Here is a 21,524-nt window from a genome sequence, read left to right as displayed (position 1 = left end):
AGATTCTGCATGCAAACTTTTTTCCTCACCTGAGTTTTAGCACATGCAGATCCTGAATAGAGGCCAAATTTTATTTGCTTGTACAATGTCAGGTACATCAAACCTCCAGTTTGTGTACACAAACGAGATCTGCATGTATACATGGGAGTTTGTGTGCACAAAAACCTAGACGTGAAATAAAAATGCGTGCAAAACTTGTGCATGTAAAATTGTGGGAGTTAGTTTAGAAAATCTGGCTATTGGTACAAATATAATGCTTGCCCAGCCAGCGATACTTTTGTTTCTTACGTGTTCTAGAAAAAGAGTTTTAGAAATGACCATTATGGGAAGGCAGAAAAGCACATCTGATTGCCAGCCATGTGGGTACTCAATGTAAGCACGAAGCACCATCTGTTTCTGGAAGGTACCAGGAAATTACAAATATATCTGTGCTTTCCCATCACTGAAACAATTACAGTAGGAAGTAAAAATATGGGAACTTCATGAGAGGCACTGAAAATATGGCTCACTCACTGAAAAGCTCATTAATTTCAATGGGCAGAAGTAAAGTTACTACAGTGTGTAGGGAGCAACTGTTAATAGAAAATTTTTTAAAAAAGTATTAAGAAAGCAGAGAGGAGCAGCATACAAAAAAGTAGACTGTCTGGGGCCATAAATGTATGCAATGACTGGCTCAGAGGGCCATTAAAATCTACTGAAGACATCTCCAACGCTGAGGAAGAAAAGTTTAATCTTATAGACAAATTAATATCCCATAGGCAGCATATTAATGCAGCCTGATAAAAAATGTTTTTAAACAAGAAGCCTATTTTAAGAGCACACATTCAGTGATTAGGTCACTTGACTGACAGGCAAGAGACTAGCGCTCTAGTCCCAACTCTGCCACTGACCTACTGTATGACGTACAGCAAGTCACATAATTTCTCTGCACCTCTGTTGTTCCTCCTTCCCTGTCTCTATCTTGCCAGTTAGGATCTCACCCTAAAGAGCTTAGGGGCCACTAGGCGCTACTATAATACACATAATAGTTGAAGCATTTTAGAAAAGCAGTAACACATTTCCAGGCGTGTGTGTCATCGGGAGAGAGTGAGGATTAGAGCAGGACTGTGAATAGAGTTTTCTTGTACTCACTGCACCTTCTGTTACAAAGGGTGCCAAAGGGAAGTTGCAGCCTTGCATTTGGCATTCTCTTCACATTGATGCAAGTGCATGGAGTTCGTTCACTCATGCTTTTTAGATTTATCAACCATCATGATTCCCCATGGGCCATCTGGGCAGTCAGGGTCAGACTGTTCCTCGCAAGCAGGGAGACAGAGAATTCTAATCAGACACTAGTGGCCAGGTGATCCAAACCCCAGCTCCCACACTCCTCTTGTCTCTGCCAAATGAGGAGTCAAGCTTCTTAGCCCTTGTGGCTACCTGGTACAGTAACCAGACACTGCTACAAGCCTGATTGTCAGTGGAGCTTCAACATCTGACCCGCACTTGTGCATGCCCACCTGTGTGCATAGGTGTTAGTGCAGAGCAGGTATATGCACACAGATGGAGGCAAGGGTTGGAAAATCAGTCCTAATATACTTCATTGCAGGACATGCTTTGACACCCAGAAATTAGGCTGATTGCAGGTGGTAGCTGTGGAATTAGCTCATGTAGACTATCCGCACTGGCCCGGGCCTAGAGATGTCCTCCAGTACTGTGCCTTGTTTAGTTTGAAATGTCTTCTGAGAACATTAGAAGTCTTCTTTTCTCTTTAGTTCTAACTGATTGTTTTCTGTTCCTGTCTTGCTTCCAGGAAGTGCAGCAGCACTTACTGCAGAGCAGAACCACAAAATTGACACCTCTATCCATTACAACATTCCTGAGCTTCAGACCTCAAGCAGGGTCCAGCTGCCTCAACAGAATGGGCAGCAAGACACCCCACTGGCACGAAAGGGGCTCATCCCACCCGAACAGGACAAGGACTCTGACTCAGAGGGGGAGGAGGAGGAGGAAGAAGAGGAGGAAGAGGAGTACCCCAGACCTAAATGGCAGGGGATCGAGGCAATCTTCGAAGCTTACCAGGAACATATAGAAGGTAAGGGAAAAGGATTACAAAGGGGGACAGCAAGGCGATTTCAAGCCCTCCTATCACCTTGAGGTCTCAGTCCTATAAATGACAGTATGGTATTTCTGCTACCATCTCAGGGGATGCTCACATCACTACATTTTCTGTAATGTTAGAGAAGGTGGAATTTTGGTGAAACTTCCACCTTCAACTTCAGCTGGAGTGGAGAAGGAATAACAGGACTACTGCTGTCCCTGTTGCTGCAGTTGCTTGCTTGACTGTCCTCTGTCAATATTGAAGGGTTATCTCTCTAATAATGATAAGAACTGCTCTGTGCCTATTAGTTTCTCAGAACACTTGGCTCGAGCCTTGGCTCTGCCATCGACCCATTGGGACCTTGGGCATGTTACTCTGTGCTTTAGTTTCCCGATCCGTACCATGGGGATTAAAAACAGATCAGTCTCACTGGTGAGGCAAATTTATTCACATCTGTCGAGCACTTTAAGATCCTCCAACGGAAGGGGCTGTGGAAAAGCAGAAGGCTGTTAATTAGCAGAGGATAGACATAAAGGCGACAGGTGTGTATGAAAATTCATTAATACAACCCAGCGCCTTAGAGCACTGTCTGTAAGGCTGCACAGGGAAATGGAGTCTGGTTTCAAGAGCGCAAAACCCCTTGATGTTTTTCTTCTTAGTCTCCTGCTTTATATTCTTGAAATGTGTCTAAAAATAACCTCGCTGACGCACCGCCTCAAGCTGGCAATGGAGATGCCGTACAGGTGTCAAACGGTGACCTGGTGCACCCTCCACTGTGCCCCAAAACAATCAGATCGCTCAACCACTGGCATGTGCTGCACCCAAGGGGCTGTGAGTCATTTTCTTTTGAACAACACTTCACTTAAGGGCTGTCAGTCTCATCTGTGGAGAGACACTTTAGGAATTACAACACAGCTAATTACCAAATGGCGAGCTGGAGCCAAGTCTCAGGAAAACACAAATGCAGATTGATCACCAAGTCTTTCCCTAATTTATTGCAGTTATAAATACATATGTAGCCTGCAACTCAGAGTCTGAAATAGGACTGGGGCATCTTTTACCACTATTGGTGAATCTAATTTAATCTGTTTTACACAGCACCCAGCTCTATGGTTATCCACCTGATTCTCCAGCTCTTAAGACTCGGGTCTTTGTTCATGCCACTGCAATTAGTCCTCCGTGATTAGACGGTTATCAAAAATACACACCAACCTTTCAGTGTCAATACAGCTGGCTAACCTATGAACACCTATGAATGCTCCACACATTCAGTGCTGCACAAATTTTGCTACATGCTGTTTTATTTTCCAGCGCTCTGATTATTCTTTGTGTTCTTGATAAGATGATAGAAATATTGAACAGCCTCCAGTGGATCAGCTGCGTTAGCTTCCCCTCTCATTTTATCATGGTTAGCTTCCCCTCTCATTTTATCATTGTTAGTGTGCAAGACCCAATAATGTTTCTGATACCCTGGAAGTTAATTACATCTCACTTACTCAGATCCTTATGAATACTGTCTAAATTATCTTTTAAAAAACTGAAAGGTACCGTTAGCTTTCTCAAAGGAGCTTCGGCAGTGTTTTTTCCATAAGCTGCGGATCCTTTATTTGACTTCAGGCTGCCTTGCAGATCAATTTTTACTTTCCTTTAGAAAATGATTATACTAGTTTGCATTCCTGAGATCCTTTCATCTTGGAGGATCCCAAAGTATTTCACCAACAGCACCACTATAATGTAGCTACCTCTGCTGTGGGTGGTGGTAGCCATCTGGCTCAAAGCAGACTGCACATGGAAGGAGGAGTTGTGGACAGGAGTACAGTTCTGCCTTAAGAAAAGTGGCATTGGATGGTTAAACTCCACACGGAGCAGAGAGAGTCTCTGTTTAAAGTGTGGAGTCAGAAAATGACAGAGGAAAAATGGACCTCTCTCAACAGCTCTGCTCCCTGTATATATTTGGACTCCTGTCTGATGCTGTAATAAGCTTTTATTCCTGTTAGCCTTGCAGAGGCAACAGAGCTGTGGGAGAGGAAGCTGGATGCTATATTTTGGCTCACCCATCAATGGAATCTTTGTTCCAGCTGCAGAGCCTGTTCTCCATTCCCATAGTATTTAGGCACCTAGTTGATGAGGCACAAGTGATAAAGAACCCAGCGTGTCTCTCAGATCCTAGGCTGTATTTGCATGACTGGCAATTAAAAAAATCCTTCCTTTATACAAACTGAACACACTTGAACTCAATGGAAGATAGGAGCCTAAACACCTTTAGGAGCTGGGCCTACATTCTGAAGAGGCGGTAAGTCTGGAACCAGCACCATGCTGCATTCTAGAGGCACTGTAAACTGCCTGGAATTTATTTTAATCTACTTGGGAAGGGCAGAGTTAATCCTGCTGGAATAGGAGAGAATGTGGCGACGTGTCCTGCCTTAACTTTTTACAGATCTGTCCAGTGTGCCAGTGCTTGGTTTAAAGAGTGCCAATGGCCATTTCTAGTGAACACACAAATGAACACCTTAGGAACATTGCAGCATGGCACACAAATTTTAGGGAAAAGGCCAAGATATGGAGGACTCTTCCATCCATGAGGTTATGTAGTTTGCTGCACAGTTGATCGCTGGCTACAGTGGTGGAGTCCTTAATCTCCATGACATAATGTGGTGAGAACATTTTCAGTAGTGGTGGATGAAGGTTGAGAGGTCCATGCTGGAGCAGACTGGCATGTCTGACATCCTACCTCTGGCAGTGACCTTCTGAGGTTTCAGAAAAAGGCCAACGTCAAGGGTGAGAATTCAAGAGCCTGGTGTGGAAAAGACTAGCCAGACCAGAGATGCTATTAGCCAAATATTCTGATGATACCATGCAAGGCTGATGGTTTCTCATTTGCTTGCAGAACAAAATGTGGAACGCCAAGTGTTGCAGACACAGTGCCGACGGCTGGAGGCCCAGCACTACAGTCTCAGTCTGACTGCAGAGCAGCTGTCACACAGCATGGCGGTGAGTGATGGACACTTTGACACGCTCAGGGGTGGGTGGGGCCGAACCTACTGGAACCCCAGTAGAGGCAAATTGGAGGCTGCCCTTTGGAATGGCAGGTGAGGACAAGAGAACAAACACATGTAGTCGTGTTGCTTAATGCACTACTGGAAAGCACTCAGACACTACAGTGATGAGTGTGATGTAAAAACCTGTATAGAATAGCATGCTTCTCAGATGACCTACTACCCATTTGTATACAACATCCTCTGGAATAAAACTGCACTAGCAAGTATCATGCAGACAGGGCCACTGTAAGCAGCATGACCCTGGTAGCAAGGAAAGGAGACCCATCCAGAGTCCATGCAAACCTATAAACAACTTGTAGGGCAAAACTACTCCCCTGTGATTCTCTCTGCTTGCTCAGTGCCCCCACCATCAACCGGGAATTCAGCATGTGCAGGGCAGTAGGATTATTATAACACATACCAGCCTGTCAATGTCCCCTTTTTAACTTTGTTTTTTCCTACTTTCTTACAGGAACTAAGGAACCAGAAGCAGAAGATTGTCTCGGAAAGGGAGCGACTTCAGGCCGAACTAGATCACTTGAGAAAGTGCCTTGCGTTGCCTGCAATGCAGTGGTCTAGGGGTTATTTCAAGGGATATCCCAGGTGACGCTCCCTTGCACTAGGCTGAACATATAGTATAGAAATAATAATCTATTTTATTACCTTGAATATTTAATATTTTTCACTGGGAGGTTTGAAGCTAAAATATAAATGGAGAATGTGCCATGCATGAAGCAAAGGATTATGGGATCCAGAAAAAATACCCACCTCTATCTTGACTTCAATGCAACTGAATCTTTGTAATTCTGCAAGCAACCCACCCATGAAGGCTAGATTTTGTTTAATTTTAATGAGGGGTGTTTTTTTTTTCCTCCTTCCCCTCCACTTTTTAATTATTTTTTTAAAATCTGATAAAAGACTTCATCAACAACACTAATAACCACCTCCCTGTAGAGGGGGTGCTGTCCACACACAAAATCATTCTTTTGTTGCCATATTAGTCCAACTACTGTACCATGGAGTTGGCCTGTTCTTCACTGGGAAGATGGTGTCTCTCGTGTTAAGAGGAAGTTGGGTACACTTTTGAAAGCAAATGAACTGTGTCTCTCACATACGGAAAGCTGTGGTAGCAATCTGCAGAGTAACAAGTCCTGGAAGGAGCAAACACAGCTTCAGAACTTCAGCCTTTCCCTAAATCAACAGGCTTTCCACTGGAAATGCACTTCGCTATAAAAAATAAAGTGAATAAACAAACCGAAGGTACCTTTTATTACTGTTTGGGGGGTAGGGAGCGGAATGTACAGAACACACATGCACACACCTAGTGAGAGAAACACACACAAATTACATACCCTAGTGGGTAAAATTTTCATACAAAGTCAAACGATTTTGCAATTAAAAAAAACAAAGTCAAAAAAGGTGCTTCAGCCTTGTACTGTGTATATATTTAAAAAGTTTTGTATGTTTTTATTACTTTAATTATTGTTATAAAAAGCTTGCCATTTTTAATATGTTTCTGCTTTTTTTTTTTTTTTTTTTGGCAAAATAACTTGCTTTTAGTGTTTGTACTGCTGCTGGTCAGGACATGAAAAATATTGAAGTGTTTTTTTTTAAAAAAAAAAAAAAAAAGCTTTCCACTGGGGCATGTGCTATCACTTCTGTTTTTTGCTTTGTGTAGCATCAGTTACTGGTACAGAAAATTCTGTTACTAAAAGGTGAGGAATTAATTATTCCTTACTGCCCTTTCACAGATGTTTTTTTTCCCCTTCAAGCTCTTCAAAAGTTACATTACAAATAGGACCAGCTCCTACTAAATGGGGAAGGGAGGGGAAAAGTCTGTGTTGGGAACAAAAGTTCAGGAACTAAATGAACTGTTTGGGTCTATGATTCAGCTTTACTGATGTCTTTCAGCGCTCTGATTAGTACTCTAGAAAAATGTGTTAGCAATGAGGTGTTAGAGAACTACAGGAGAGGAAGCAGTGCAGACTGAGCTGAACTTCCCCTGTTCTTTATTCACATGAGAAACACCAGTGGGAATAGGGAGGAGGAAGTAGAAATTCTCCCAGCTTGCCCTTTCGTTCTCTTCCAGTTAGTTATTCCTCTGAATAACATTTCTGAACTAGGACGACCTCCTTCACAAAGAGCTCGCTTGAAGTTCAGTTTACAGTTGGGTTATCCCAAACCTAGCTGAGCTCTATTCCTTGTAAGCAGCCAAGGGGCAGCTGCTGGCAAAATTCAGTCTTTTCTGAGCAGTGCACAGGAACCAATTTTGTTTTTTATTAATTTCTTAGATGGGTGAGGGATACTGTGGGTAATAGACTTCTGCTTCCCCCTACTTCCTAGCAGCTGGCAGTAATATTGCATTTGCTGTGCATGTTATCAGGAATATTTCATCTTAAATTAAGATGACGTGGCAGCAGGAGGGACAGCACTAACAGGCTCTTCATTTTCAGCTGTAAATTAGACAGGAAAGGCCAGAGGTGGATGTGTCCCATTCCCCTACTCAACAGCTTGAGGGAAGGAGTCATGGGACAGTTGAGGGCAAAAGTAGCACAGACATCTCTGATCAAAATCTACGTACTACTGTCTTGTCTCTAGACTTGGAGATGTCTCCTTCAGCAGCAGATTTTGGAAGACAGAGATAGCCAGAGATACCTGTTCTGTTGGAACAGTGAAACACTTGGAGTGGAAAAACAGCCTCTAGTTATCACAACATGCTCTAGACAAGGTTCATAGCCTTCCACCTCCCTGTTATTTGCTTTAGGTTTCTAACAGTCAACACTTAAAAGGCAAGCCATTTAGGCTATGTCTACGCAACACAGCTGTTTGGCAACAGGAGAGAGCTCTCCCACTCACAAAAAACTTCCACCCCCAGCAAGCAGCTTCAGCTGCGGAAGAGCTCTCCTGTCAACAAAGTGCTGTTCACACCACTGCTTTTCGTCTGCAAAACTTTTGTTGTTCGGGGGGTGTGTGTTTTTCACAGCTCTGAACAACAGAACTCGTTCAGTTTCCAGTGTAGACAAAGCCTCAGTCTATTGCTGGTTTTCAGAAGAAACATTCATGCTGCCCACTAAATCTCAGGCAGGGCAAGAGTTAGCCTATTGCATTCCTAGAAGATTGTGTTCTCAGATGGCAGTGACAGTTAGTTCAAGCTCTTGCATAGCTCATGATTGAGGAGCCAGCCAGAGTGACGATGAGGGCAGAACAGAGAAAAGCAAATCCATGTGCTACTGTTTAAGTAACATCCACCTGTTGTTAAATGCAGCACCTAGAGGCTATGATTTCCCTTTAGCCATAGCTCCTACAAACACCCAATTGCAACCCTGCTACAGTTTCCACATTGAAGGCTCTTTTCCCTCCTTCCTCCCGCCATGACAATCAGATTAAATAAAGCTAAGGCTGTAATGCCGCATGAACAATAAATAAGGAAAAGGACCAGAAAGGAAAGCTAAAACTAATGCCTATGGTAAGCCATGCAATTCTATATTTTTTCCCCTTTTGTATTGGTTTTTAGGGCAGTACAAACAGCAAACCTCCAGCCTATCTTGAGCCCATTCCATTTTGCAAATGGAAGAAAATAAAGCAGTCGCTGACTAGTGTCAATTTAGCTTTATCAAAAAAGCTGAAATGATGGATTGTATGACTGCTCATGTGTGATTCTTCTTTTCTGGTGGGCTGACACTATTTTCCCTCTGGGAGACTGAAGAGCAGACAAAACTACATCAACATATACAATAGGAAGAACAGCAAATATTACACTGCACAGTTGACTTCAGAGCTGATTTATGCCACTCTGGTTTCAGAGTATTTACATGAAGGAACTTCTGTCTTCCATGACTAGCAATGTCTTCACAGCAACAGGCCTGCAGTTTTCCTTTCACTCAGAGGGCAGAGATCTTTTTTAAAGTGCCATTCTGAGCAGGCAAGTGACTAGAATACTATGTGGTTTTAAAGATTTACTCTCAGTTGATGATTTTGTTATCAGACTTGCCTATTTTTACAACTTAAAGCGAGCCCATTTTTAATGCCAAGGTAGGTTACTGCTAACCTGAAACTAAAGCCATAGCCTTCCTGCTTCATACACTGTCAGCAATCAAAGATTCTAGCATCAGAATTTAGTTGGCAATGCTGCTGCTGAGGTAACTAGAATTTAGCTTCTGGTGTTCAGTCTTGTAAATACTGCACGACTGACAGCAGAAAAAAGTTGAGTGGGTAGTAGTAGATGAGGCAGCTATGACTCAGAATACACCAAGCCGCAATGTAATGCTGTTTTTAGAGTCACTTTTCTAATCGTAATTGCATTTTAAATATTGGAGGCTCTTTAAAAAGAGCAGGGCTCAGTTTAAAGAAAGAAAGGAAGTTACCACTGCTTTGTGTTTAAGGTCTATTCTTGCATGAGCAAAAAAAGCGCATAAAAAAAGCACACATTCTTGGTTTAACTTACCTGTTTAAGAAGCAAAATACACTTATAGCTGACAGTTCTTTAAACCAGATTGCATAGCAAGCCTTTGGCCTACTAGCTGCCAATTCTCAGACTTCATGATAATTTTAACACAGAAAAATACACTTTATGTTTAAATCACTGTTTCCCCTCCCAGCCTATGATAAAAAAGTTCATTGTCAGTTTATCTATCAATTTCAATACACTGCAGAGTGGGAGTTCACAAGCACACCACCAGATGGCAATGTTTATGAGCCTGTTTGAAAATGTAACTTTGCTTTGCAACAATTCCTGTACTTGAGTGTTGATTCCACCCCTATCCCCCATTCCTCAAATACCAATAGAGAAAGGAGCTAATCACCAACTTCTTGACCCACTGCTTAAAAAGTCTCAGTAATACTCCCCTCCCTCTCCCCTGCCCCAAGGGCCATGTTGACTGGTTGTGTTTATTTGTATGTACCCTGTGCAGAATTGCTAGAGCAGTAAAAACCAGAGCATGGGAGGGAGAGGCAGAGGGGGAGGAAGCCCAGGCCTGCTGGGGGCAGTTTAGATGCTGTGAAAGAAAAATTAAACCTGTTCTAAGTGTACTTGTTTGAATTAATTGTAATGTAATATATTATTTGTTGAATGTAGTAATTAGGTATTTATGAATATATTGCTGTAATTTCTGACAACATCCAAAAAATAAAATTGTCCTAAATCATGGCAAAGGATTGTTTTTCCCTCCCACTAGTGGATGGAAAAGTTACACTGATCCAGAGTGAAGGACAACATGTGCAATGCACTGCCATTTACAAGATTTCAGCAAAAAGGCATTGTGTGGTTGACACTACATCATGGCATTTAGCCAGCACCCAGCCCAGCTTGGGCTCTACAAGCTGTTTTAAGTCAGGGGATTCGTTATTTCAGAAGAATCAAGTCAGTCCAGAGTATCCTACCTCCTGTTCCATCATCAGATACATAGGCCAGTTCACTCTGAACCACCTCACTATAATGAGATACATACAAGTTAACCAGAGACTACATAAAAGAGAATGGGATAGCAAAAACAGCACAGGGGAAGCTCAGAAGGGAGTAGATGGTGGGAGATATCTGGAAGACCATTCAATGTTTGAGAGTAAAGGCAGTAGGGAAACATTTGTCTGAAGACATGGGGAACATTATGGTGATTAAATACTGCTGCCTGATGAGAGCCATGGACAACAGACTTGCTTTCCATTGAGTGAAGGGCAGCCCCCATACACACACATTCAGCTACATTTGATTCCTTGTGGTGTTCACAGTGATGCAAGTGCTATAACTGAGCCTAAAGCCAACAGTAAGACCAGTTTATAGATTCTGAGATAGACAAGGCCCCTAATGTCAGCTGCAAAGGGCAAGAGAAGAGGAGGTGTTTTCACACAATAGCATCTAGATCTTCACACAATTAGTGTACCAGTGGATGTTAAAGGAAAAGGAGTCTTATTCCTCCGACAGACAGTTCACTTTTATATGCATGATTTTTTTTTTTTTAAAACAAATAGTAACGTCAGTCAAAAGATCAAATGAACAATATACATCACCGTGATAGGTCTTCCAACTACCAGGAATATTTCCTTCCGCTCCTCCAACTGGTTTTTGAACCCACTTCTTAGTCTTCCAAACAGCCAGCAGATTGGCTAGGTTCTCCCCTTTACTGCTATCCACACAGAGCCTAGCACAGCAACTGGCATTGATTAAAGATTAGATTCAGTGCACTGGGAGCTAAGCTACATCATAATCTTTTGCTTTCAAACTATCACCTATCCCTGCAGTGTCCAGGAACAGGCTCTATGAATGCCACCTAATATTTTCTCTGTTGCAGAGATTATTGTTATGATAATACTATATTCAGGAAAACCAACAAAGGGATTGTTTTTTCTTAGTATAAATGAGAGAAATGCTGCTGGTAAGCTACCACCTGCCACAGCTGTATCCACAAAGAATCTCAGTGGCCTGCTAGAAGCAGTATCTGAACCAAATGAGGTAGTGCGTGTTCTCTTTAAAGCTGTATCTTCCCACTGAGGGAGAAATACAAAGCTACAAGTGCAGAGAGAGAGCAACAGTGCACTTAAATGGCCTTGGCCAGCCAGCCACGTGACCTCATCTATCAGCTGTGCTCAGAGATGAATATATGTTGTAAGTGATGGCCCAGTTGAAGAAACAAGCCTCACCATGCAGTAGAGTTGTGTTAAAATCCATATATCACTCTGTACCCCAGGGAAGCCACAGGACTGCTGTGCATCCAGGTGTTTAAAACAGTCCTATTCTGTGATCTTCCTCAGCCAGGCTTTAGACAACCAGAGGAAGGAGAAGAACAAACACTAAACTAAGAGCATATTTATTGCTGCTACATATCATTTAAGAGATATAAAAAATCCCTCCAATAAGGCAATAACAAGAAAAACCTCCCCACAGCATCTAACTGCTGCAACCAATTCATCTTGCAAAGACAGCTGCACATGGGGCTGGAAGAGTTCTGCCAGGTAGAATCATTTGTTTTGCCAAAGATGCTCATTATAGAGCAGAAGCTGTTCACGAGAGCTGCTGAGCAGGGAATGCCCTCTGTGCCATCAGCAGTCCTCAACTTATTAATATGCAGCCACAAGGCTGCCTTCTTTCTATTGCCTGCATGCAAACTGAGGGAAACCAGCCTTCATGCAAACACCACAGAGCCTCAAGTTAGACACAATTGACAGGAAATGTATAAGACTTGCATGGTTTTTAGCAGAGATCTATACAGGGCATTTAAGACATAAAAACAGCATAAGGCAAGTTCCATTAGGACTCATTAATAGTGTCCATAGGGCAGAGTCCTCCTACTATTATTGCCTCATCCCATGAGGGTTTTAGACTGTCAGAAGGCATCTTAGAAATCCTGGGACTGGGCACTCTCACCCGGCTGAAGGTTTGTGCGTAGCTTGTACATGTGATCTAAGGCTTGAGTAAGAAAAGTCCCAGTGGTGTTGATCTCCATCAAGGTCAGATTATCCAGCTAAAAGACAAGGAGGGTGACATTACAGCAGTATTTGGGGAAGCAGCACTACTGTCTCTCACTATGGCAAAGGAAGGTCAATCTATGGACAAGTCTACACTACAAAATTAAGTTGACATAAGTTACGTGAACATACAGCCACTGCAGTAATTAAAATCGATTATGCATGTCCACACTACCCTCCTCCTGTTGGCAGTGCATATCCTCAACAGGAGCACTGCCACCAATTTAAATGACAGTGGAGCACTGAAAGCCCGGAGCCCAGCCACTGGGGCTGACAGCTGGGGCTCCAAGCTGTCAGACACCAGGGGCTGACAGCCAGAACAGACAGTGCAGTTTCTACAGTGACACTCTGTCGACCTAACTACATCAACCTAAGCAGCTATGCCTCTTGCGGAGGTGAAGTTATAAGGTTGGTGTACTGGGTGACTCACATCATCGAGAGCAACATTGTAGTGCAGATGCTTAGAGCTGAAAGAAGCATTGCAGCATCTGGAACAACATAATACAGTGGAGTAAAAAACCCCATATGGCTATAGTTCTCAACTGACAAACAACCAAATCACCAAAACAAAAGTTACTACTGGAACTTTCACCAGCAATATTAATCATTCACAAGCCACATAATCACAGAGCATCTTGAACATTCCCAGGCCAAAACCAGCAGACTTATGAGCCCACCCCAGATTTCCCTTACTGTACCTTGGCATGGGCCTCCTGCTGTCTGACAAAGCTGTCCGCAGACAGCCGCAGTTTAGCTAGCCGTGTATCCCAGGTATCCTTAACCAGTGTTCGGATTTCATCTGCTTTCGGGATGCTATCTGAGGCACTAGAAGAGGAGGAGGAAGGTCGGTCAGAACAGGCTGCAAGGGACTAATACATTAAGTCTCTGGCATGAGTAACACTGGCATCTTCTCGAAGCATGAACAGAGTAGTTTGCTTTATACAAAGAGGGAACACTGAAATCCAAAGTGCTGCTGCTTCTGCAGCTGGGGTTTTCTGGATACTTTATTTACCCAGGAAAGCTCAGTTTTCAATACAATCCTTCTGGTCTTTAATTGCCCAGATGGTTTGGAATACCAGGAAGTCCAATAACCTGGCCAAAGTCACAAGTAAAACAGCAACTCAATGGGCTCAACTGTTATTAGAGCTCAAGTTCAGCCCGGTACTCTTACCGTTCAATCACAAGGACCATACAGGTTGTGTCACATAACATCCTAATGGTTAGGCAATTAAACACTTCCACAAGGACCTCAAGAGATCAGATCAATTCACCTGAACAGAAGTGTCCTGGTTATTCTAGGTTTATTCTAGTGTTAGAAAAGGGTCTGTGTGCTAAGAGGTTGTAAGCGTCAAAAAAACAAAAACAAAAAAAAAAACAGTTGGCTTCAAATGGCCAGTCCTCTGTAATCAAGGGCTTTTCAAGTCAGAAGGGTATGTGCTTAGAAGAGTAGTTCTTGACCAAGGGTACGCATACCCCTGGGGGTATGCAGAGGTCTTCCAAGGGGTACTTCAACTCATCTAGATACTTGCCTAGTTTTACAACAGCATAAAAAGCACTAACAGTCAGTACAAACTAAAATTTCATACAGATGACTTGTTTATACTGCTCTATATACTGAAATGTAAATACAATATTTGTATTGCAACTGTTTTAAACGGTAAAAATGAGAAAGTAAGCAATTTTTCTGTAATGGTGTGCTGTGGCACTTTTGTATTTTTATGTCTGATTTTGTAACCAAATAGCTTTCAAGTGAGGTGAAACTTTGGGTATGCAAGTCAAATCAGACTCCTAAAAGCGGTGCAATAGTCTGGAAAGGTTGAGAGCCACTGGCTTAGAAGAAATACCAGCCAGAAAGCTAATTTTATTGTAATGAAATGTCTTAGCAGACATGACAGTTTAGAGTCAGGTCATCCCCAATCCCTGCTTTCCAGGCTGAGAAAGGAAGAATTTCCCAACTCCTAAAGGGTAGCCTAACAGCAGCAGAAGGCAGAGAAGTCTGGAAGGATTAAGCTGCTGGACCTCTCAGGTAGATTGAGAGCTGTGAATCTGTATAAATGAAGATAAAAAATATGCTAAATACATCCAGGGCCACTACACTTAGTTACTTCTGTATGCAGTGCTGGAGTCCAGTTATCACACCACAGAACAAGTGAAACCAAGTTAATAAATACAAAGGCTACCATTAGGTAAGTGCCCTAGCAAAATCTTGATGTACTTTGGAATAAGCCTCCTGTTAACACTTTCCCAAAGGCCTCAAAATTTAAATCCAATCAAATCCTAAAAGCTTTCCTATGTCACGACTCACATTCCTGAATATTTACCAACCTCAAACCCAACTGGGCAGGGAGGAAAGTGCCTTTGACTGACTACAGTAAGAGACCTACTTACTAGTTTAACAGCAGCTTAGTTAGTTCCATGTAGTAGGGACTGGGCATTGGAGTGAAAGTGTCCTCTTTGCGTTCCTGATCCCGGATTTCTTCCAGCTTTTCTGAAACACAATTGGAAGAGTTATACTTTACCAGATGCTTCAATGCGCTGGTGTCAAGTCCTCCCATGGAAGCTGCACCCCTTAACCAACTTTGCAGGATGAACTGCCAGTTTCGTGTTTACATCAGGAGGAATCAGCACTTAGGTGGAGACACCAGCTGCTGCAGGAGAAACAAGTCTAATGCTCAAAAGTTGATCTGATCTCATGTCTAGAAGAGAAAGTGGACCTCAACGCATATGGGAGAAAGGGACACCCACCAACCCAGGATTGCAGTGACAAGAGCTGAGGAGAAACATTCAGTCCAACATGGTTAGAAGGATGAATCACCGTCACCACCTGGGACATGAGGAGAGAAGGAGTCACATGACTGGAGAGAGCGCTCCTCCAAAAAAGGAACCTTTCTGCCAAGTAACATTTTGGCTCACTGATTTGCACTCTCTGGAATGAGGAAAATGTGGAAAAGGGAGAATGTTTAGAGACACAAGCCTCTTCACTCTTCCTGAAATTCCATCATTACCTGCTTCCTGCCCTCCTCAACTATACATTTCTCTCAAGATGGCAGAATGGAGGGGGCTAGGATTTTTATTTCTAATGGGAGGAACATACATCACATTGGGGTAAAATCTCTTCAGCGCCTAACTGCCTTCAAGGGACAAAGGAGAATGAGATTAGAACTTCTTTATGCTCTCCAAAGACACCCTCTTCCATAGAGATGAGGCTAGAAAAAGAGAGGTGCTAAAAGGCAGCAGACCCTGCCTTGATTATAACAATACTCTGCATTTTTATTACAAACAAATCTCCCCACTGAGGTAGACAAGTATGATTCTCATTTTACAGGTGGCCAAATAAAGCCAAGAACAGTGAAGTGGCCAGCTGAAGATCACACTGAAACCAGTGGTAGAACGGGGACACAGTATTTGAAATCAATTTTATGTATCAGAATAAGAATATATTCTAACTACACAGATTAAAAATTAAAACAAGGATATGCTAAAAATCACACTAGTTTGCAGTGTTGTCATAGCCATGTTGGTCCCAGGATATTAGAGAGACAGGTGGGTGAGGTAATATTTCTTACTGAACCAACTTCTGTTGGTGAAAGAGACAAGACCTGAAGAACAGCTCCGTGTAAGCTCGAAAGTTTGTCTCTTGGACCAACAGAAATCAATCCAACAAAAGACATTACCTCACCCACCTTGTTGGTCTAAAACCATGCTAGGTCTCGAAAATCTCAGCAACGATTCTTCCCATAACTCCATTTGTCCTTGCAACTTTCCCTTGGGAAAAGTGCAAAGGTCCAATTCCTGTATTTCAGGACTCCCCACTAGCCCTGCAGCCTGGCTAAGTCCATGCCAGATCTGTAGGCTACTGTTCTCCTTACCAGCATCCATCCATTCAGGAGGTATTAGCCGACACTTCTGTCTCTGTTTTAGGTTAACAGCTAGCCAAAGAGGCACTTCCACAGGCAAGCCAGGATTAAAGGGACCCAAATCCCCCTGGAAAATGAAATTCAGTATGAAAATAAGGAAAGGAGAAATAACAGAGCAGGGAAAATTGTGACCTCTTTGAAAATCTAGTTTTCCTTCATCAGCCTCACACTGCTGAAGGATCAACAGTTTCCTGTAGATTTAGGGAAGCCACCCCATGCCAACTGAAATCACCCCTCCTTTTGGTCCCAGATCCCAGCACAGTTCTCCTCTCTCCCCTTAGCAGTAACTACTTACATTTTGATGACACTTTCTATCCTAAAGGGTTTCATAAGCTATATATGAAAATTACTTCTCCCATCTCTGAAAGGTAGCCCCTTTGGCTGTGGGTGGGCAATGGGAGATGTTTTAACCGTAGAACAACTAGTGTAGGGCAGTAAGTGCAGGTGAGTCTTCTACCCCCTGGCGCTGCAGGAGGGATCTGGGCTCACAGGCAGTTAGCCAAAGGGAATGCAGAGGTTAGGAAGAGCCAGGAGGGTAACGTAACGTTCACGACTGGGCACTTTGCTGTTACTCCATTATTGGCTTTGGTATCGCTATGGATTTTACTGGCAGGCGCCCAGACCCCATGGTGATGGGCGGCAGGCTCTAGAGATACCATTGCCGCCTATCAGGATGCCAGTAGCCCCACTGCGGAGCGGGTGAGCCCCAAATGGCTCTCCGGCCCCGGCCCGCGGGCCAGGGCCATCTCCCCGCCATCCCCTCCCCGCAGCCGAGCCCCGGGCCACCCCATCTCCCCGCCCTGCTTCCCTACGTAAGCCCACTGCGGGCGCCCCCCAGTGCTGTTCCCCGAACTGGGCCCTGACCTCCCAGCTGCCTCCGTCAGGGCCCCGGCCCCGTGACACCCGAGAGCCCAGCCCCCACCCCGGCCCGCTTGGCCCTGCCCCCGAGCCCGGCCCCTATTTACCCCCCCTCCCCCCAAACACGCGCCGGTCCGGCCCCTTAACCCCCGGGCCCTACGGCCCCGCACCCCGATGAGGTAGATGCGGTCCAGGCTGAAGTTGGGGATGACGGTCACCAGCTCCTTCTCGGCCAGGAACTCGGCCTCGGCGGGATCCATGGCCCTGAGGGGCCGCCGCCGCCAGCCCGCCGGAACTGGATCTCGCGGCACGCGCGCGCCCGTCCACACCCTTTGCCATTGGCTGGGAGGGAGACAGACCCCGCCCCCTCGCCTGACGCTGCCTGTTTCTGAGCGGCGCGAGAAGCTAGCTTTGGTTTCCCGATCTCGGGTTAAACGCGGGGCTCGCACGTAAAGAGGCTCTGATTGGCTTATGAAGATTTATAGTCTCTCTCTCTGATTGGCTTAGTCACATTCATCGTGGTACGCGATTGGCTGAGCGGCTAGAATGAGTTCCAGCCAATCAGAACGCTCTTGAGCCCAGGTCCTCAAGCTGGGCGGGAGGACGGTCCCTTGAGGGAGGATGGTCCCCGCGGGATGCCGCCGGCCCGTGCAGGCCCCATTCCCAGAGGGTGAGGCAGTGACTCAGGCCCGCTGCCGTCTTCGAGCCTGGCTGAGCCCGCCCTACCGTGTGTCATAGACCCCGCACTGCGCGTTCCCGCGGGGGATTCCCCTCCGGCCCCGGAGTCCCGGCCCCAAGGAGATGGAGCTCCCCCCAGTCCCATTGCCTCCTGTTCTGCCCTCTCCAGCCCCCACTCCAGATGTTTTAGGTTAGGGGCCAGTCTCCCCTCCTGGGCCGCTTGCCCCGTGTTTCCAGCCGGCTGCAGGACTCCAGAGCCATCTCTCTCCTTTGCAGCCTGTGCTCTGCTCCCCTTCCTCCTAATCAGCATCACCCGTGCAGCTGTGCTCCACTGGGCCTTGGCACACCTGGCACCGACCCTGAGCGGGCTGAGAGCCAAGAGCCTGAGTCTCAGCCCTGGCCTACCCTGGGGTTTTAGGCATGGGGCACAGTTTACACCTCTGCCGCACAGCTCCCAGCTCTGCTAAAGGTTTGCACAAGTACAGATACGCTGCAGGTAAACACCTGACTTTGCTGTAGATGCCAAAAGCAGTGAGAGTGGGAGGATCTAAGTTCCAGATCCTCTGCTGCCTTTCACCTCTCTACAGATCTTATATGGTCCCCAATCCTCATTACCATAATGTCTGAGCAATTCACAGCCTGCAATCTGTTTCGCCAGTTTGGTTTAGGCATTTGACTCTTTGCTCTGTATTTCTTTAACTGCAGGTTTATGGAATTGTTGCTTTGTTTTCCCATCGCTATCTGTGACAGTGGTGTGTCTTGGACAGAGAAGGGATCTTGATTTATTAATATTAATAAGATAGCACCTAGAGGCGAAGGCCCTATTGTACTAGGCACTGTACAAATGTATAACAGATAGTCCCAGCCCTGAAGAGCTTATGCTCTAGTGTAAGATCACAGCCAACAATAGACAACCGGGCTGAGCCCAAGGAAATAAAGAGATGGCATTAATCAGCATGAAAAACAGCAGTCCGAGCAAACCAGCTGCCTGCCTGCCCACAATCATTGTTGGGTATGTTGTAAGCATCACAGTAGAGAAGTATTTTAAGGAGGGATTTTTCAACTATTCCTCACCTCTGATCTTGATCCTTCTCCCCATCACTTGTTAATTAAAAAGAAAAACCATCTCCAAACACACAGCAATCAGGATGTGTTTAAGAATGGAGGATGAAGGGGTAATCACTAGCAAACAGCATGGATTTACCAAGAACAAATCATTCCAAACCAGCTTGATTTCCTTCTTTGACAGTGTGACTGATTTGGTGGATAGGAGGAATGCAGTGGACATAATATACCGGGACTTCAGCAAGGCTTTTGACCTGACACTGTGGTAAGTAAGCTGGAGAAATGTGGGCTTGACAGAACTACTATTAAGAGAACATAAGAACATCCTAGCTAATAGCCATTGATGGACCTATCCTCCATGAACTTATCTAGTTCTTTTTAGAACCCTGTTATAGTCTTGGCCTTCACAACATCCTCTGGCAAGGAGTTCCACAGTTTGACTGTGCGTTGTGTGAAAAAATATTTCCTTTTGCTTGTTTTCAACCTGCTGCCTATTCATTTCATTTGGTGATCCATAGTTCTTGTGTTATGAGAAGGAGTAAATAACACTTTCTCCACACCAGTCATGATTTTATAGGCCTCAATCATATCCCCCCCCTTAGTCGTCTCTTTTCCAAGCTGAAAAGTCCCAGTCTTATTAATCGCATCTCATACAGAAGCTGTTCCATAACCCAAATCATTTTTATTATCCTTGTCTGAACCTTTTCAAATTCCAATATATCCTTTTTGAGATGGGGCGACCACATCTGCACGCAGTATTCAAGATGTGGGTGTACCATGGATTTATACAGAGGCAATGTGATATTTTCTGTCTTATTATCTATCCCTTTCTTAATGATTCCCAGCATTCTGAGGATACACAATTGGTTAAACAACTGCAAACAAAACGTAACTATTAATGGACTGATGTCAGATTGGAGGGAGGTCTCAAGTGCCTTTTGACAGGGATCTGTTCTGGTTCCAGTGTTTAACATCTTTATTAATGACCTGGATGTAGATATAGAGAGCATACTGACCAAGTTTGCAGATGACACAAACCTAGGAGTGGTTGCCAGTACTTGGCAGGATAGAGCTAAAATTCAGAGGGATCTTGATAAACTGGAGAACTGGGCTATATATACATATATATAAACAACAAAATGAAATTAAACAAAGACAAATGTAAGGTCTTAGGGAAGAAAAAACAAATACAGAATGGGGGAAAACTGGCTTGGCAGCAGCACTGCTGAGAAGGATCTGAGTTATGGTAGATCAAAACCTCAGCATGAGTCAGCAATGCAATGCTGTTGCCAAAAAAGTAAATGCAGTTTTAGATTGTGTTAATAGAGGCATAGCATGAAAGTCATGGGAGGTGATAGTACCACTCTACTCGGCACTAGTTAGGCCTTAGATGAAGTACTGTCTCCAGTTTTGGTCTCCAGTGTATAGAAAGGATGTAGAGAAACTGGAAAGGATTCAGAGGCAAGCGACAAAAATGATCAAAGGGATGGAATGCAAGCCATATGAGCAAAAACTGAAGGAACTGGGTACGTTTAGTTTGGAAAAGAGGAGATTAAGTGGGGATATGACAGTGGTCTTCAGATACTTGAAAGGCTGCTATAAAAAAAGATGAAGAAAAGTTGTTCTCTTTTGCCAAAGAGGACAGGACAAGAGGCAATGGGTTCAAACTACAGTTTAGCAGATTTAGATTAAATCTCAGGAAAAACTTTCTAGCTGTAAGAACAGTAGGACAATGGAACAGACTGTCTAGGGAGGTTGTGGAAGCTTCTTCACTGGAGGTTTTCAAAAGGAGGCTGGATAGCCATCTGTCTTGGATGGTTTAGACACAACAAATCCTACGTCTTGGCAGGGGGTTAGACTATATGGTCCTTGTGGTGCCTTCTAACCCTATGATTCTAAGAAAAAAACAACAAATAAAACTGTCAAGACACATTGAAGATGTTAATGTCCAAAGTTATGCAGGGGAAAGAAAAAAATAAAAGGCTTTTATCCCAGAGTGATTTAGAGCACTGTCAGCCAGGCTGTTAGGTTGTCAGGTTGTCATGGAAACAGAAAGCCTTCAAACAATATTAGCAGTGACAGATCTATTTAATGGTGTGTTCTTGCAATCCTGTTCAAAACACCACCTATTTCTCTGTCTTGCCTCCGTGGTGTCCCAGCAACAGCAGCAACCTTGATGCAACGGGAAGAATAAAAAGGACCCAGTGTCAGGTATACTGTGTTTCCCCACAAAAAGTCTTTCCCAGGGAGCCACTTTTCCTCTTCTTACCCCTCATCAACCACTCCGTTATTCTCTCCCTCACCCAAACCAGGATCTGTAGCATTGAAAGCCAAACCACTCTACATTGCATGAATAAAAATGAAAAATGATAGCACCACAGTTGCAGGATGATAATAATCCCATTTTGTGGCTGTCACTCAAAGGCCTTG

The 21,524-nt window shown here is 44.2% G+C and overlaps 2 protein-coding genes and 1 long non-coding RNA gene across 4 annotated transcripts in view; 2 read left to right on the top strand and 1 right to left on the bottom strand.

Moving 5' to 3' along the window:
• GSE1 (Gse1 coiled-coil protein) overlaps positions 1-10,269 on the top strand; it is a 356,147-nt gene extending 345,878 nt beyond the window's left edge. For both annotated transcript variants that reach the window (XM_084644250.1, XM_084644249.1), the window contains exons 15-17: positions 1,793-2,074; positions 4,968-5,071; positions 5,591-10,269. In XM_084644250.1, the coding sequence (XP_084500376.1) occupies positions 1,793-2,074; positions 4,968-5,071; positions 5,591-5,725 (521 nt within the window). In that variant the 3' untranslated portion in view covers positions 5,726-10,269. The remainder of the gene's footprint in view (positions 1-1,792; positions 2,075-4,967; positions 5,072-5,590) is intronic.
• Positions 10,270-11,902: 1,633 nt separating this feature from the next.
• On the bottom strand, positions 11,903-17,677 carry GINS2 (GINS complex subunit 2). The gene is made up of 5 exons (XM_084644251.1): positions 17,522-17,677; positions 16,446-16,560; positions 14,965-15,064; positions 13,275-13,401; positions 11,903-12,572 (listed from the first exon to the last, which is right to left on the bottom strand). Exons 1-5 carry the CDS (start codon positions 17,609-17,611, stop codon positions 12,447-12,449), a joined length of 558 nt encoding a protein of 185 aa, XP_084500377.1. The 5' UTR covers positions 17,612-17,677; the 3' UTR covers positions 11,903-12,446.
• A 253-nt stretch (positions 17,678-17,930) lies between these two features.
• Positions 17,931-21,524, top strand: part of LOC311529119 — a 32,639-nt gene continuing 29,045 nt past the window's right edge. The window contains exons 1-2 of the long non-coding RNA XR_014713773.1: positions 17,931-18,021; positions 19,279-19,359. This is a non-coding gene — a long non-coding RNA (uncharacterized lncRNA). The remainder of the gene's footprint in view (positions 18,022-19,278; positions 19,360-21,524) is intronic.

The sequence above is a fragment of the Lepidochelys olivacea genome (assembly GCF_965140295.1).
Source record: "Lepidochelys olivacea isolate rLepOli2 genome assembly, chromosome: 12".
NCBI lineage: Eukaryota > Metazoa > Chordata > Testudines > Cheloniidae > Lepidochelys > Lepidochelys olivacea.
This window is presented reverse-complemented; position numbering and strand designations above follow the sequence as displayed.

Bases quoted from the DNA above. Each gene is read 5' to 3' on its own strand.
- GINS2 (XM_084644251.1), bottom strand. From the start codon at position 17,611: ATGGATCCCGCCGAGGCCGAGTTCCTGGCCGAGAAGGAGCTGGTGACC. The intron at 16,561-17,521 runs GTGCGGGGCCGT...TTCATTTTCCAG, and splicing joins ACCGCATCTACCTCATCGGG to GGGGATTTGGGTCCCTTTAA. The intron at 15,065-16,445 runs GTAAGGAGAACA...ATTGTGTTTCAG, and splicing joins TCCTGAATGGATGGATGCTG to AAAAGCTGGAAGAAATCCGG.